The sequence below is a fragment of the Somniosus microcephalus genome, chromosome 26 (genome assembly GCF_052327205.1).
Source record: "Somniosus microcephalus isolate GS21.2 chromosome 26, FLI_Smic_1.0, whole genome shotgun sequence".
NCBI lineage: Eukaryota > Metazoa > Chordata > Chondrichthyes > Squaliformes > Somniosidae > Somniosus > Somniosus microcephalus.
This window is the reverse complement of record NC_141012.1, coordinates 40,837,147-40,853,673: the sequence shown is the minus strand read 5'-3', so window position 1 is coordinate 40,853,673 and position 16,527 is coordinate 40,837,147. Positions and strand designations below refer to the sequence as shown.

The 16,527-nt window shown below is 45.2% G+C and overlaps 1 protein-coding gene across 9 annotated transcripts in view; it reads left to right on the top strand.

The window, feature by feature from the left end:
- pknox2 (pbx/knotted 1 homeobox 2) overlaps nucleotides 1-16,527 on the top strand; it is a 464,550-nt gene that overhangs the window by 329,618 nt on the left and 118,405 nt on the right. For 8 of the 9 annotated variants that reach the window (XM_085968080.1, XM_085968086.1, XM_085968078.1 and 5 more), the window contains 2 exons: nucleotides 8,580-8,657; nucleotides 9,452-9,588. In XM_085968080.1, coding sequence (XP_085824206.1) covers nucleotides 8,580-8,657; nucleotides 9,452-9,588 — 215 coding nt within the window. The remainder of the gene's footprint in view (nucleotides 1-8,579; nucleotides 8,658-9,451; nucleotides 9,589-16,527) is intronic. The other variant, XM_085968085.1, reaches the window with a different exon arrangement.

Below are 16,527 nucleotides of genomic sequence, written 5' to 3'. Positions count from 1 at the left end.
GAATGGGAGTGAATGGGTAAAGGTTGGGTTAATTGGGTTCATGTAGAATGGGAGTGAATGGGTAAAGGTTGGGTTAATTGTGTTCATGTACAATGGGAGTGAATGGGACAAGGTTGGGTTAATTGAGTTCATGTAGAATGGGAGTGAATGGGACAAGGTTGGGTTAATTCAGTTCATGTAGAATGGGAGTGAATGGGACACGGTTGGGTTAATTGTGTTCATGTACAATGGGAGTGAATGGGACACGGTTGGGTTAATTGTGTTCATGTAGAATGGGAGTGAATGGGACACGGTTGGGTTAATTGTGTTCATGTAGAATGGGAGTGAATGGGACAAGGTTGGGTTAATTGTGTTCATGTAGAATGGGAGTGAATGGGACACGGTTGGGTTAATTGTGTTCATGTAGAATGGGAGTGAATGGGACAAGGTTGGGTTAATTGTGTTCATGTACAATGGGAGTGAATGGGACAAGGTTGGGTTAATTGTGTTCATGTAGAATGGGAGTGAATGGGACATGGTTGGGTTAATTGTGTTCATGTAGAATGGGAGTGAATGGGACAAGGTTGGGTTAATTGTGTTCATGTACAATGGGAGTGAATGGGACAAGGTTGGGTTAATTGTGTTCATGTAGAATGGGAGTGAATGGGACAAGGTTGGGTTAATTGTGTTCATGTAGAATGGGAGTGAATGGGACAAGGTTGGGTTAATTGTGTTCATGTAGAATGGGAGTGAATGGGACACGGTTGGGTTAATTGGGTTCATGTAGAATGGGAGTGAATGGGACATGGTTGGGTTAATTGTGTTCATGTAGAATGGGAGTGAATGGGACAAGGTTGGGTTAATTGTGTTCATGTACAATGGGAGTGAATGGGACAAGGTTGGGTTAATTGTGTTCATGTAGAATGGGAGTGAATGGGACAAGGTTGGGTTAATTGTGTTCATGTAGAATGGGAGTGAATGGGACACAGTTGGGTTAATTGTGTTCATGTACAATGGGAGTCAATGGGACAAGGTTGGGTTAATTGGGTTCATGTAGAATGGGAGTGAATGGGACACGGTTGGGTTAATTGGGTTCATGTAGAATGGGAATGAATGGGACACGGTTGGGTTAATTGTGTTCATGTACAATGGGAGTGAATGGGACAAGGTTGGGTTAATTGGGTTCATGTAGAATGGGAGTGAATGGGACAAGGTTGGGTTAATTGTGTTCATGTACAATGGGAGTGAATGGGACAAGGTTGGGTTAATTGTGTTCATGCAAAATGGGAGTGAATGGGACACAGTTGGGTTAATTGTGTTCATGTACAATGGGAATGAATGGGACAAGGTTGGGTTAATTGTGTTCATGTACAATGGGAGTGAATGGGACACGGTTGGGTTAATTGTGTTCATGTAGAATGGGAGTGAATGGGACACGGTTGGGTTAATTGTGTTCATGTAGAATGGGAGTGAATGGGACACGGTTGGGTTAATTGTGTTCATGTAGAATGGGAGTGAATGGGACAAGGTTGGGTTAATTGGGTTCATGTAGAATGGGAGTGAATGGGACACGGTTGGGTTAATTGGGTTCATGTAGAATGGGAGTGAATGGGACACGGTTGGGTTAATTGGGTTCATGTAGAATGGGAGTGAATGGGACAAGGTTGGGTTAATTGGGTTCATGTAGAATGGGAGTGAATGGGACACGGTTGGGTTAATTGTGTTCATGTACAATGGGAGTGAATGGGACACGGTTGGGTTAATTGTGTTCATGTAGAATGGGAGTGAATGGGACACGGTTGGGTTAATTGGGTTCATGTACAATGGGAGTGAATGGGACAAGGTTGGGTTAATTGTGTTCATGTACAATGGGAGTGAATGGGACAAGGTTGGGTTAATTGTGTTCATGTACAATGGGAGTGAATGGGACAAGGTTGGGTTAATTGTGTTCATGTACAATGGGAGTGAATGGGACAAGGTTGGGTTAATTGTGTTCATGTAGAATGGGAGTGAATGGGACAAGGTTGGGTTAATTGTGTTCATGTAGAATGGGAGTGAATGGGACAAGGTTGGGTTAATTGTGTTCATGTAGAATGGGAGTGAATGGGACAAGTTTGGGTTAATTGTGTTCATGTAGAATGGGAGTAAATGGGACAAGGTTGGGTTAATTGGGTTCATGTAGAATGGGAGTGAATGGGACAAGGTTGGGTTAATTGGGTTCATGTAGAATGGGAGTGAATGGGACAAGGTTGGGTTAATTGTGTTCATGTAGAATGGGAGTGAATGGGACAAGGTTGGGTTAATTGTGTTCATGTAGAATGGGAGTGAATGGGACATGGTTGGGTTAATTGGGTTGAGGATGAATGAGCGAGAATGGGAAGAGGTCTCGTCCATTGGGGTTCTGTAGAGTGGGAGTGTACAAGGAGTACTTTAGTCCATTGGTTCTGAAACTCTGGGGCACAGTGAGTTGCTTCCTTTTTCAGTAGTAGTCACGAGTATCAGAAACTTTGGTTTGCCAGCTGGACGTTGAATATTGTATCTACTGACGTTACCAGGATCACGGTGAGACAACGTGCGCATTAAATGACGCTCACTTGACACAGACTTCTAAAACAATGCTGTGGCACATCAACTCTTTCCACATTAGGAGCCAGTTTATTTTAAAACTTATTTACACTTCAGTGCATTGGTGTGGCTGGTTACTGGGTATGGGGAATTTGCCTGCATTGTCTTCAGTTTTCACATGAATTTGGTAAAAAAGGAACACCAGTTAGAAACGATCTGATTCACATGCAACATTTAAGTTGCTGAAAAACAAAATAATTGTGAATACTAATACAATTAAGTAAGTTTTTGTTACATGGGTATTCAGTAATTATTCAGCACAAGGGAACCAGTTAGATATGCTGGGAAAGATCGTGAAATACTCCATGAAGGCTGGAACTCGAGGATTTAGTTTCCTTCCGAACTCTTGCAAACAATCTCACCCAATTGGTAAATGCTAAAGTGCCCCCACCACTCACTCACTCACCCACCCAGTCCCTTCTGCGACGGTTGTCATTTTGTTTGTGGTTCACTTTGGAGTTTGTGCCTGAACAGTCCAAACAGCTTTGTGTGAGCTGCATCTTCCACTTTTAGATCAAAACTCTTTGAGCAACAACTCCTAACAGCTCCCTGTCTCTTTGAATGAAAGGCCTGCGGCTAGTTCCAAGACAAGTATCATGCAGAGGATCAATAAATAATATATAAACCCTGCTTTCAGCAAGTTGCAAATATCAAAGAGGAGAAATGACAAAAAGAAGCGGCCACTTTATGCAGTAAGCCTTGGGGTGCTGGTGACTAAAACACAAATCCTGTGCAGTCACATTTCTTTTAGAGACATCCTGAAGTAAAACGGTACATTAAAAAAAAACTTGGGCCTCATATTGAGATGTTAACCATTCTCTTACTGTAGGAAGTCAGTAAACAGCTAATAAAGTGAAATGGGAATGAGAGACATCAGTGGAAATGAATCCGGCAACAGAGCTCATGACAGAAGTGAAAAAGAGGAGCAAAAGAGAGAGCCAGAAGTGGAGGATAGAGGGAGAGACGGAAGCAGTGGAAAGGAGAGAAAGATATTAAGCAGGAGAGAGCGTAGGACAGAAGTGGAAGGAGGAGAGAAAGAGGAGAAATAAGATGCGGAAGAGAGAGAAGGAAAGAGTGAGTGAGAGAAAAACAGGGGTTAAGGAGTCGAGAGACAAAAGAGTGAGAGAATAAGAATGATACTCCAAAGCTTTGTGGACATATTGACCTAGAAATTCAGCCTTGCAGCACACGTTTTAACCAGCTCCCAATATGGCGAAAGTGCGCGGCCTGCCATATTGGGTAAGATACATGCGCTGGTGGCAGGAGCGCCTGTGGGAAACATTTAAAGGCCAGAATAATTTATGTAAATTAGGGTCCTGCATGCCTTGCAGGACCCGGTTTTGAATTTTCGAATTACCTAACACTTCACTCGCCACATGCTGAGCTCGCACATCACAATGTGAAGCTAACCGGCAGCAAGGCCCCCACACTTGTGCTCCCCCCAGCTCCACATTCACATGAGTGCTCCTCCGGACCCCACATTAAAAGAATTTGGGCTGCTCCCATCTCCGTTCTCCCCATCCCCAGACTGAGACGTGATCGCCCACCCTTCCCGGCCGCTCCCAGCCCGAGGTCCTACTGCCCACCTATCCTCACTTACCTGAAGGCCTCTGTGACACCAGTGGGAACCCTGGTTAATCTTTTTCTTTCCTTCCCTACCACTATCACAGCTGAAAAATCATCTGACTTGGCAGAGACCAGGGATCGAACCTGGGGCGTTATTGGTCTGTGCGTGGCTCAGTGCCACCCAGGGCAATGAACTTACCACCTGAGACGCCTTGGGAGCTGCCACAAGAGTACATTTAGCATAATAACACAGAGGGTGCAGATTTATCTTGTCAGAGTTCTACAGTACATATTGAGACAAATAGACTCATCAAGCACCCACTCATTAACAATCTGCTGCTGCTCTGATTTGCCCGGTGATCAGGGGAATGAAAATAAATTATAATGTCTTAAATTAAGCTTCTTTGTTCTTCGCGCATAAATTCTGTCCTTGAGGATTTGTGGCAGAGGGATTTATAACAGACAGTGGCTGTCAGTCATTTCCACAGGCTTGATACCAGGACAACTAAGCTTCTATAGAGGTCCCTGGGGAGGCTGGTATCTGTAGTAGGTGAGTGCGAGAGGACCAAATAAAACTTAAAAACCTGTGGAGATTTAAGAGCTGGGAGTACAAAGGAATGTAGAATGGAGTTAGTTGAGTGTGAAGAGCCCAATTTAATTCACACTGAAGCAGGGATTAAGAATTTATGGCTTTTGAAAGAGCTGATAATGGACCAAGCAACCTTATCCTTGTCACTCCCTTGAGAAACAAATTGACTGTTTAATAAAATGGGATTGAGATCAAAATTCAGCAAGAGTCCCCTAGGGGGGGAAATGGGGGGAGGAGGAAGGAGAGAAGCTTTTCCCTTGTGTCAGGTAACACAACAGCTCTCCTTTTCATTGCCCACCAAATCGTCCATACCAAGTGCCTGTTCTGTCAGACAAGCTATTTGTTGGATGACAGGTCCTTCAGTTCCAAAAGTGTCTCAGAAAGCAGAGTGCCCTCTCTTGGGTCAGCGGGGGTTGGATTGGAGCAGAGTGCCCGCTCTTGGGGCAGAGGGGGCTGGCTTGGAGCAGAGTGCCTGCTCTTGGGGCAGAGGGGGCTGGCTTGGAGCAGAGTGCCTGCTCTTGGGTCAGAGGGGGCTGGCTTGGAGCAGAGTGCCCGCTCTTGGGGCAGAGGGGGCTAGCTTGGAGCAATGTCTCTGGTCCTGGGGCGGAGGGGGCAGGATTAGAGCAGAGATATAATGAAACTACAAAGGACTGTTCAAGAGCTTTTATACTCATCTTAAAAGGGCCATATTTTCTCTGCCAATTGACACATGCACTACGTCAGAAGTTATTAAATCTCTAGTGTTCACTGCAACCTGAGAACAGTGGCTTTATTCAGAGTGAGCATTAGTATTTGCATGAGCATGCTGGTTGTTGGTCAGGGTCATGAAGTAGAACTATGTCATCTTTCGTTTACATATAACTGTTGGGGAAGTTCCTTTTGCACCTCTATTTGTCGCTGTACTTTGTGAAGGGCTGCGAAATAGAACACTTTTTTTACTTTTCTTTATCCACTGAGAATTGGAATCCAGGCTCCCAAGTCAGGTAAAGCACAGTTAATCGACCTTTGCCTCACGGCTTGCTGCTCTGTGTGGAGTGGTACTGTGACAACCTGTCTGTGACACTCTCCCGATCTAACATTTGAAGTCTGCTACAAATGCAAAATACTGCAGATGTTGGAAATCGGAAATAAAAGCAGAAAATGCTGGAAATACTCAGCAGGTCAGGCAGCATCTATGAAGGGAGAAACAGAGTTAACGTTTCAGGTCAATGACCTTTTATCAGTTCTGATGAAAAGTCATCGATCTGAAACGTTAACTCTGTTTCTCACTCCACAGATGCTTCCTGACTTGCTGAGTATTTCCAGCATTTACTGTTTTTATTTGAAGTCTGCTGCTGGTTGCTGGCAGGTTGACTAGATCCACACGGCAGGCAGTCTTGACGGCAGATCAGGAGACATATATAAACAAAAATGCTCCTGCAACAAGTTAGATTGGGTGACTTACACTGTTAAAACTCCTCCTGTGCTATGTCTCTGGTGTTCAGTGACTGAATTGTCACCCCATTCCCAGGGATCTTTCGAGGTGTCAGTAAATGAATTGAAGCCCACTTGTGTTAAATATCACAGGGTGCTTTAGATGCCCATCCACTATTGTTCTAAGCTGCAATTGGTTATCTTTTATGATTGAATGCAGTCCAGAAAGTGAACTGTTAACATTTAGAGAGACACCATGTGTCATCCATTTAACAATTATTGGCTCCCAAAGACCTACTGAGTAAAGGCATTGGTATCTGTGGTATTAAACCATACAGATCAGAAGGTCTTGCGTTCGATTTCTGTGCAGCGCTGCGGTCTTATGCTAGTTTAAGATTAACTTCTTGCTTTTAGATGCAAAAATGAAGAAGTCTACTTTGATTTCTTTTCATGGCCTCATCCACTTACGCTGCCATCTTTAATGACCTGTGTTTCTGCACACTTAAGGCTCTCTGGCCTAGAAATTCACTATAGCCCCGTTTGGGGCGCCAGCCTCGCCAGGGCGCTAAAAGTAAAGCCCCGGAAGCAGTCGTGACCGCCCGCCGGAAATTCAGTTGGAGCGCCCCAGAGGGAAGCGCGGCGCTACTGGAGGCGCCCCGCATCCCTCTTGGGGCGCTGCAACTGAATATCGCTGCGCAACGTGCCACAGCGCCACACGCTGCGGCATGGCGCGCTACAGTACTGCAGGCCTTCCTCCCCTTCTTAAAGGGGAGGGGCCTTGAACAGCGCGATCGAGGATCGCGAGCGCCGGCAAAAGAGCCCGGCACCGAGGAGAAGTGCCGGGCTCTTGGAACACAGTCGGCACTCTGCGGGGGGGCGCGTACTCAGGAGGCCGGGGACGGCAGCGCGGAGAGGTGCTGGCAGGCGGCCAGCAACAAAAATGGCCGCCCCGCACCTCCTTTAATTAGCGCCTCTACCGCCGCAGGTAGGCCCCCCTGAACCGGTCGCACATAGCGTCCGGCGTTAAAGCAGGGGGCGCATCTAAATATCGCGATCGGGGCGCTGCGCACACCGATGACGTCATCAGTAGCGGCGCAGCGCTAACGGCTAGCGCCGCCATTCGCGTCCCGCTGAATGTAGCGGGAGGTGTGGCCAGTGGTTTCCGACCCACTTAGCGCCCTCTTAAGGCGCTAACGGGTGGCGCAGCCCACTGAATTCCTAGGCCTCTGTTTCTCTGCTCCTTTTAAAATCTGACCATTTGAGGTTATTTCCTTTCCATATTCCTTCTTCTTGAATGTACCACTTCATATTGAACTGCATCGGCCACCTATCTGCCCACTCTGCTAGCCTACCTATATACTCCTGCAATCTTTCACAGTCTTTATCGCAATTTGTGATACCCCTCCAATTGTTTCCTTTAATTCCTAAATTTAGGTTGTTTATGTATATAGTAAATAAGAGTGGCCCTAACATTGACTCCTGTGGGACACCTCTCGCCACACCTTTCCTTTCCTTTCACTGTTACCCTTTGTTTTTTGGGGGCCTCATTACCCCAGAAGGAGCAAGCCAGCCAGAGTTCCCCACCTGATTACTATCCAGTAACCTCTCCGTGTATGTTGGGCACCTAGTGAGAGCAGGATTGGGCTCAGCCCTGATGCCCTCCATAGCACTGCCTATGCTCTCGCACGAAGATTGTGCAGTTGTGCAAGGCTCCCCGTGTTGGTGGAACCATACTCCAGTGCAAATCACCTTCAGGGGAGGAGGCAAAAAAAATTTAGCCCACCGTGCATTTCAGGTCTGTCCCAACCACGGAAACTGTGTCGCCACCTCCCTCTCTATAGCTAAATCCTCCTGTTAGTCCAAGATCATTTAGGGAAGCAGAAACATCACCAAGCTTCTTTTCTACACCATAGCCTGCCACTTTAGACCTCTTGTACCCTCAGTCCTCAGCCTAACACCAAATATGAGGAGCCTTTGAATTAATTTTGACTCCAAGATCAAGACTAACCACTCAATGATCTCTGACTCATTCACCTGGTCCCCTCCCCTCCCCTCTCCTAAACTTTGTTCCATCTGAGCCTCCTCCAAATTTAGTCCCTTTCCTCCTCCACTTTGTAATTTCTCTCCCGTCTCCTTTGAATCTTGGCAAACTCATCTCCTTGATGAAACTCTCGACTCTGTCCCAGCTTCTAACCACCCCACTTTCTCTCCTCAGCTCCTTGCTTGTCAACATCACCAGCTACTCCCTACCCACTGGCACCATTCCTGCCCTTTTCAAAACTGGTGTCACTAACCCTCAACCAGAAGAACCCACCCTTAAATCCATTACTCTCACCAACTATTGCCTTACCTGCAACGTGCTCTAGATTTTTTTCTGAAAAGCGAATTTGTTCTCTTATTTTTCCAGGGGATGGAAGTGCTGAAGGAACAGAAGCACTTGCCTCAGACTGGTGCGGGTGAACAACGCCCCAAAACTGACTCCCACGTGAGCACAGTCGTAACAGTGGCCCACATCCCAGAATCCAGCCTCCCAAACAGTTTATCTGTCTGAGTCTGTTGCTGAAACCCACCGGCTCTTGAAACATTTAAGATTCTGAGGGGGATTGACAGGGTAGATGCTGAGAGGGGGATTGATAGGCTGGGGAGTCTAGAACTAGGGGGCACTGTCTCAGGATAAGGGGTCAGCCATTTAAGACTGAGATGAGGAGGAATTCCCTCACTCAGAGGGTTGTGAATTTTAGGATTTCTCTCCCTGAAAGGGCTGTGGATGCTGAGTCATTGAGTATATTCAAGGCTGCGATAGATAGATTTTTGGACATAGGGGAATCAAAGGATATGGGGATCGGGTGGGAAAGTGGAGTTGAAGTCGAAGATCAGCCATGATCATATTGACTGGCAGAGCAGGCTCGAAGGGCCTACTCCTGCTCCTAATTCTTATGTTCTTATGTTAATAGAGACTCTACTCCATTCTTAGTCTGACCACTACACTCAGGGTTACTGTAGTTGGGAAGTAGTAAAGTTTAATCGCTCTATTGTAATTGCATCACTGTGATCCAAAGACAGATATTGCCCACCCTTGTAAAGAATTGTGCAACATTGTCCCTTCCCAACTTGCCCTCGTCACCAAAGGTGGCTGTATAGTGAACAGGTCTGTGTGTAGTGCAATGGAGAGCTAAGGGACTCCAGTCAAAACGAACGAACCCTTCCAAACTATTTCTAAGATGGTTTCGCTGAGGTAAAGTACCATCGTAAAGCTTTATTATCTTTCGTCCTCCACAGATGACAGCCACGGCGCAGCAGACCACCAAGACGCAGCCAGTGCATATCCCATCATCCTCTGCGGCTGCCACCCCTGTAGCCACTGTACCACTTGACCCTCAAGCACAGCTGGAGTCTGACAAGAGAGCAGTGTACAGGTATGAAAAGTGTATACAGAGCAGTGTACAGGTATGAAAAGTGTATACAGAGCAGTGTACAGGTATGAAAAGTGTATACAGAGCAGTGTACAGGTATGAAAAGTGTATACAGAGCAGTGTACAGGTATGAAAAGTGTATACAGAGCAGTGTACAGGTATGAAAAGTGTATACAGAGCAGTGTACAGGTATGAAAAGTGTATACAGAGCAGTGTACAGGTATGAAAAGTGTATACAGAGCAGTGTACAGGTATGAAAAGTGTATACAGTGCAGTGTACAGGTATGAAAAGTGTATACAGTGCAGTGTACAGGTATGAAAAGTGTATACAGAGCAGTGTACAGGTATGAAAAGTGTATACAGTGCAGTGTACAGGTATGAAAAGTGTATACAGTGCAGTGTACAGGTATGAAAAGTGTATACAGTGCAGTGTACAGGTATGAAAAGTGTAAACAGTGCAGTGTACAGGTATGAAAAGTGTATACAGAGCAGTGTACAGGTATGAAAAGTGTATACAGTGCAGTGTACAGGTATGAAAAGCAGACCCAGAGCAGTGTAGAGGTCTGAGAAGAATTTACAGAGCAGTGAGGCTATGCAGTAACACTCAAAGGGTTTCAGGTGAGTTTCTGAACTGTGTGTGCTCCTATGGGAATTGGAGTAAACAGAATATAAACCATACCTTATACAAGTCAATATCCTCCAATTTCCAACATTCCACCAGTGGATAAAGACCCAGTTGGGAGTGTTAGGTTTTGCACTGAAGGTTTAGCAGTGGTGCTTCTCTGTTGGGTTTTCAGTGAATGGTTGTAAGGTTTGTATGGGTTCCCCGTCAATGAGAGCAATAAGCACTGCATGTTTTCCTGCGATCCATGCTTCAAAAACTGATGGCACTGGCGCAGGTCTCATGCAATGTAAAAACATTTAAAGAAACAAAAGAACTCCCCAGCAACACACAATACCAGAGACTGAATGCCTGCAGCTTCTTAATTGATATATGTATGAATTCACCCAGTGTTTCCTTAACAGCATTTTGATTTTGTTGCCTCAAAGAGACGCATTTTAGTAGAGGAATAATGTATTGGCCGGGAAATTCCTCGGAGCTGCTCCTGCTCCTGCTCCTGCTCCTGCTCCACTGGCATTACTTGCCGGAAACTCCACTTAACGCGAGGTTTCCACTGCACTTCCAGTAAAATAACGGTGGCACAGTGAGAGAAGGACTTTTCCAGCTATTGTGTTTTATATCAAGTTGTCCAAACTGCAGCCCTAAGGCTACATGAGGCCTGACAACCCAGCGCTTGGAGCCCAGGCAACTGCATTCTAGTTGCCTTTATAGCTCTTACTGGTTGGTTTACCCTATTCTTTCTTTCCCTTATTTCCCTTTTTCGTGTTTTCTTTTCTTTTTTTCTTTTTCCTTCCCTTTCTTTCCTTTGTTCTTTCCCTTTTGTCCCTTCCCTTTCGTTCTTTTCCTTCCTTTCCCTTTTTATTTGTTCTTTCGTTCGTTCCTGTCCTTAAAATGATCCACCCGCCTTCAGCAGTGCTGCAGGAGTTTTGCACGCCTATAAAAATTTGTTACGGTTTGTTATGACTCTTAACAGTCAGTGAACTAAATGGGCAGTTTAGGACCTACAATCCAGAATAGCCACCTGACTGCCAGCAGAATCTGGTTCCTTGCCCAGAGAACCTAACCCAGCACAAAGCACTGCCGTCTGGAGAGCAGAGGAGAAATACAAGGGGCAAAAATATCAAAAGGAGAGAGAGTTCTGAATTGAAAATTAAAATGCTGATACGATGGTCAAAATGATATTATGGGAGCTATGTCCGCATCCCCCAACGTCCACTACCAGGCCAGTTATTATTTGGTATATATTGGAGGAACTAGGTATCAAAGTGGGTTAGACACTTGCCTTTCACCTTTGGAATCTGAGTTCAAATGCTACTGAAACTGATAGGATGAAAGTTTCCTCTCTTTACTGGCTGTAAGGGCCCTATGTGAATTGAGTTTGGACAGTCTTAGACCAGTTCCTGGTGAGCATGGACTGACAGCACCTTAAATGGCACGAATTGACAATGTTACTTTGACAGGCCTAAAGATGGTTGATATGGGAAAAGTGGCACACCTATTTATTAGGATCTCATCTTTGCTGAATGTACAGAGCAGTGTACAGGTGTGTTGGGACAATATAGATAATATGGATAAGTGCGAGTTAATACATTTTGGTAGGAATAATGAGGAGGCCACATACTCCTTGGAAAATAAGTGTCTAAATGGGGTAGAGGAACAGAGGGATCTGGGGATACAGATACACAGATCACTAAAAGTAGCGATGCAGGTTAATAAGGCCATAAAAAAACAAGCAAAGCACTGGGCTTCATTTCTAGAGGGATAGAATAGAAACACAGAGAAGTTATGTTGAACTTATCTAGAACCTTGGTCGGAACACACGGAATACTGTGAGAAGTTCTGGTCTCCATATCATAAAAAGGATATAGCGGCACTGAAGAAGGTGCAAAAAAGATTTACTAGAATGATACCAGAACGAGAGGTTATATCTATCAGGAAAGATTAAACAGGCTGGGGCTCTTTTCCCTAGAGAAGAGAAGACTGAAGGGTGACCTGATCGAGGTCTTTAAGACTATGAAAGGGTTTGATGGGGTAGACGTAGAGAAGATGGTTCCACTTGTAGACGAGACCTGAACTAGGGGCCATAAATATAAGATAGTCACTAATAAATCCAATAGGGAATTCAGGAGAAACTTCTTTACCCAGAGAGTGGTTAGAATTTGGAACTCTCTACCATAAGGAATGGTTCAGGTGAGTAGCATTAGTATTTAAGGGGAAGCTGGATAAGCACATGAAAGAGAAAAGAATAGATGGAAAAGGGTGGGAGGAGGCTCATGTGCAGTATAAACACTGGCATGGACCTTTGGGCCGAATGTGCTGCAAATGCTATGTAGTACTATGTAATGCAAGTATCTTTGCTCTACATCTAGCTATACTGTTCCAGTCCTAGGAGTTCTCAGTGTTGGCACTGGCTGATAACGTCATTTTGATGAGCGCACATAATTATGGTTGCATATGTACGGTATTGCTTCCTGGCCATCAGCTGTAGATTATTACTTGATAAACGTACACCACAATCATTTTTTAAGTCCTTCGGTTTGGACAACATCATATACTAAATAACCAGACATCACCTGCTACTACCTAAAATGGAACCCACCACCTATATTGACTTCACAGGTGTGATTATCTGTATATAAGTGTATGAGTGTGTTGGAGGATGCACTGTTGTATAACAGTGGGGTGTTAGCAACAGTGTGATGGATTGTGTTACACGAATTAAGTATAATACTTACAGGAAGTGTGTGCTATACACAGGACTTGTATGTATCTTCTAGCAAGCCTTACACTTCCTTGTCACACTTTAGCTGTCACAGTTCAAATGCTGCACTTTCATTGTGTGCAATGCCGTGGGATATTTGCTGTATGGGCGTAGTGACTATAGCCAGCAAGCAGCTTAGCCAGGTAATTTTCAGCTTCAATCCCTATCCTGTGCCAAGTTAACTGATCTCAGCCAGTTTTGCCATTGAGGGCTGCTACAATTGGTCTCGGTGTCCTTGAGTCAAAGAAAGCAGACTCGGTGAGGTTCTTATTGCCAATCTATATCCAGCTGGATGGTTGCATGTGTAAACATCAGGTGAGGACAATATCGGGCTCCACTGTGATGCCCTGTGAGATTGAATAGTCTGCCAACACTTGCTGTCAAAACTCTCTTATGAATAATTACCACTTGGGCAAAGCACAGGGATGACCATTCTTCAGAACGGCAGGGGTGACAGCTGGCATGAAACAGTAACAATATAAACATACAAGCGCTCATGGTCAGATGACAACAACAACAACTTATATTTATATAGTGCCTTTAATGTAATAAAACGTCCCAAGACACTTCACAGGAGCGTTTTCAGGCAAAAATCTGACACAAAGCCACATAAGGAGAGATTAGGACAGGTGACTAAATGCTTGGTCAAAGACGTAGGTTTTACGGACCATCTTAAAGGAGGAGAGAGAGGCAGAGAGGTTTAGGGAGGGAATTGCAGAGCTAAACACCTAGGCAGCTGAATACACGGCCGCCAATGCTGGGGTGAAGGAAATCAGGGATGCACTAGAGGCCAGATTTGGAAGAATGTAGCGTTCTTGAGGGTTGTTGGGCTGGAGGAGGTTCCAGAGATTGGTTGGGGCAAGGCCAAGGAGAGATTTTAACACAAGGATGAGAATTTTAAATTTGAGATGTTACTGGGTCGGGAGCCATTGTAGGTCAGTGAACAGAGGGGTGATGGGGTGAACGAGATTTGGTGCGAATTAGGATACGCTACAAAGACTGAGACGATGTTTATAATCTATCCAAGTTTTGCTGTTGCCTTTTATGTTATCACTCATACTGTCCGTTGCCTCCCTGTTATTCTGTGCAGTTCGATTAATTTCTTTGCAGTTATTTTTATTCACACTGACTTCGCAATAATCAATTGGCGCCTCTTGCTTTAAATGTGTTCGCCAGTAAAACTGAAACAGGAGGCAGCTCATTAAAATTCATGAGCGTGATGTGTTGCATTGTCCTATAGTTGCTTGGCCTCTATCACTGCTTTTACACTGGCACTTGTTTAGGTCTGGAAGATCATCACCCATGAACTGACTACCCACATTTATGCTGCTCCTTTATCCCAACAGCAGAATCATGGATAACTGGATCTATGATGCTTCCAGAATAAAAGAAAAAGAAAGAATGGCATTTATATAGCGCCTTTCATGACCTCAGGACGTCCCAAAGCACTTTACAACCAATTAAGTACTTTTAAAGTGTTGTTGCTGTTGTAATATAGAAAATGCGGCAGCCAGTTTACGCACAGCAACACCCCACAAACACCAGTGAGATAATTGTTTTTTTAGTGATGTTGGTTGAGGGATAAATCTTGGCCCGGACACTGGGGAGAACTCCCATGCTCTTCTTCGAATAGTATCATGGGATCTTTTACATCCACTGGCAGACAGGGCCTCCGGATTAAAGTCTCATCTGAAAGACGACACCTCCAACAGTGCAGCGCTCCCTCAGTGCTGCACTGAAGTGTCAACCTTTGTGCTCAAGTCTCTGGAGTGGGACTAACCCACAACCTTCTGACTCAGGCGAGATTGCTACCAAGGAGCCACGGCTGACATTAGAGCACCAGATTTAGTAGTGCAAGTTCCAGGAACTGCCGGTTTCTCGGAATTAGACCTAATCGAGCAGCTGAAAAAGGAACTTCTGGTGTATCTTCAGCTCCTAAACAGAGATCAGACGAGATTTTCAGACGCAACTTTGCACTGTTGTTGTTTATCGGTTTTGGTTTCAGTGGACATTCTCGCTAATCTCTCATTTCAAGGAGGGAAAGTATAAAGGATGGGGGATTTCCATGCACTAAAAGGTTCCCAGTGCATCTACACCAATGATTCTTTAAATAAAGTGTAGGTGTAGTTAATCTGAGGTAGCGCTCCTCCCCCCTCAAGTTTCAGCGTTGAGATTTCCAGGGATCCAATCAAGGGCGAATGCAAAGCTAGCTGGCTATTGGCCCAGAAATTCGGCTCTCCACGGGTGAGCACGCACGGGGCACTCACCCGTAGGCCGAATGGAAGTGCTGGTTTCCTGCATGCGCGGGAAACCGGCACTTCCGATCCTCTGAACGAAGGGGTTCAGAGGTCGAACGCGCGCGCAGGGGAGGCTGCGCGTGCGCATCGAACTTCGTTTTTTTTTACAGGTTTTCATGCGAGGTTAAGCCTGTAGGATTTACACATTTAAAAAGCAGGCGTAAGGCCTGCTTTTTACAAGGTAAGTGGTCAATTAATTAAAATTAAAACATTTTTTCCACAGGTTTATTATTTTTAAATACTTTAAAGCAAGTTTATTTTTAGCCCCATTTTTTATAAAATTATTTTTTTCAAAAATTTAAATTATTGTTTAAAATAGTTATTTAATGTAATTTGTAGTTTATTGAAAAAGTGATTTAAAAAAAAAAAATTATTTGAAGGTTTAATGCTATTTTGAGGCCCGTAGTATTCATAAGTTTTCACAGGCCTTCCTGTCAATCTTATGAATGGGCTTTTCCCTCCTCCGATTGGCTGCCCATGGCTCACGTGATCCCAGGGGACGCATCGCACTAACTACGCCCCTGGGACACGCAAGCACAGCGCGCCGGCAGCTGGGCCAAGCCCCAGAGCAGAATTCCACGGGGCCCTGCAGCTCAACTGCCGGCGTGCAAGGTAAGTGCAGGTCGGGGGCTTGCACCCACGGGAAGCCCCCGACCCGAATTTTTGGGCCCTTAGTTCTGTAAAACCTGTACCTCATCTGGAGAAAGGATGACCAATTTTACTGGGGATTACAGTCTAGTGCTGGATCTCCAGAAACTTGACAAATGTGTCCAAAAAGTAATGATTCAGGTGAAGACATCGAGCACCCTAATTGGAACCATTACATATTTTCTTCTCCCCCATCCAGTCTCTTCCCACCCACATCCGCAATTCTTCCGACGCCATCTGTGACTCTTCCGATACCCTCCGCCACTTTAACAGTTTCCAATTTCCTGGCCCTAACCATCTCCTTTTCACCATGGACGTCCAGTTCCTCTCCACCTCCATTCTCCACCAGGACAGCCTGCGGGCCCTGTGCTTCTTCCTTGAATGGAGACCCAACCAGTGCCCATCCACTACCATCATGCTCTGCCTGGCTGAACCTGTTTTTATTTTGAGCAACTTCTCCTTTGACTCCACTAACTTCCTCCAAATAAAAGGTGATGCTGTGGGAACCTGTATGGGTCCTAGCTATGCCTACCTTTTCGTGGGATACGTGGAACGTTCTTTGTTCCAGTCCTACACATATCCCCTCCCTCACCTCTTTTTCCGGTACATTGATG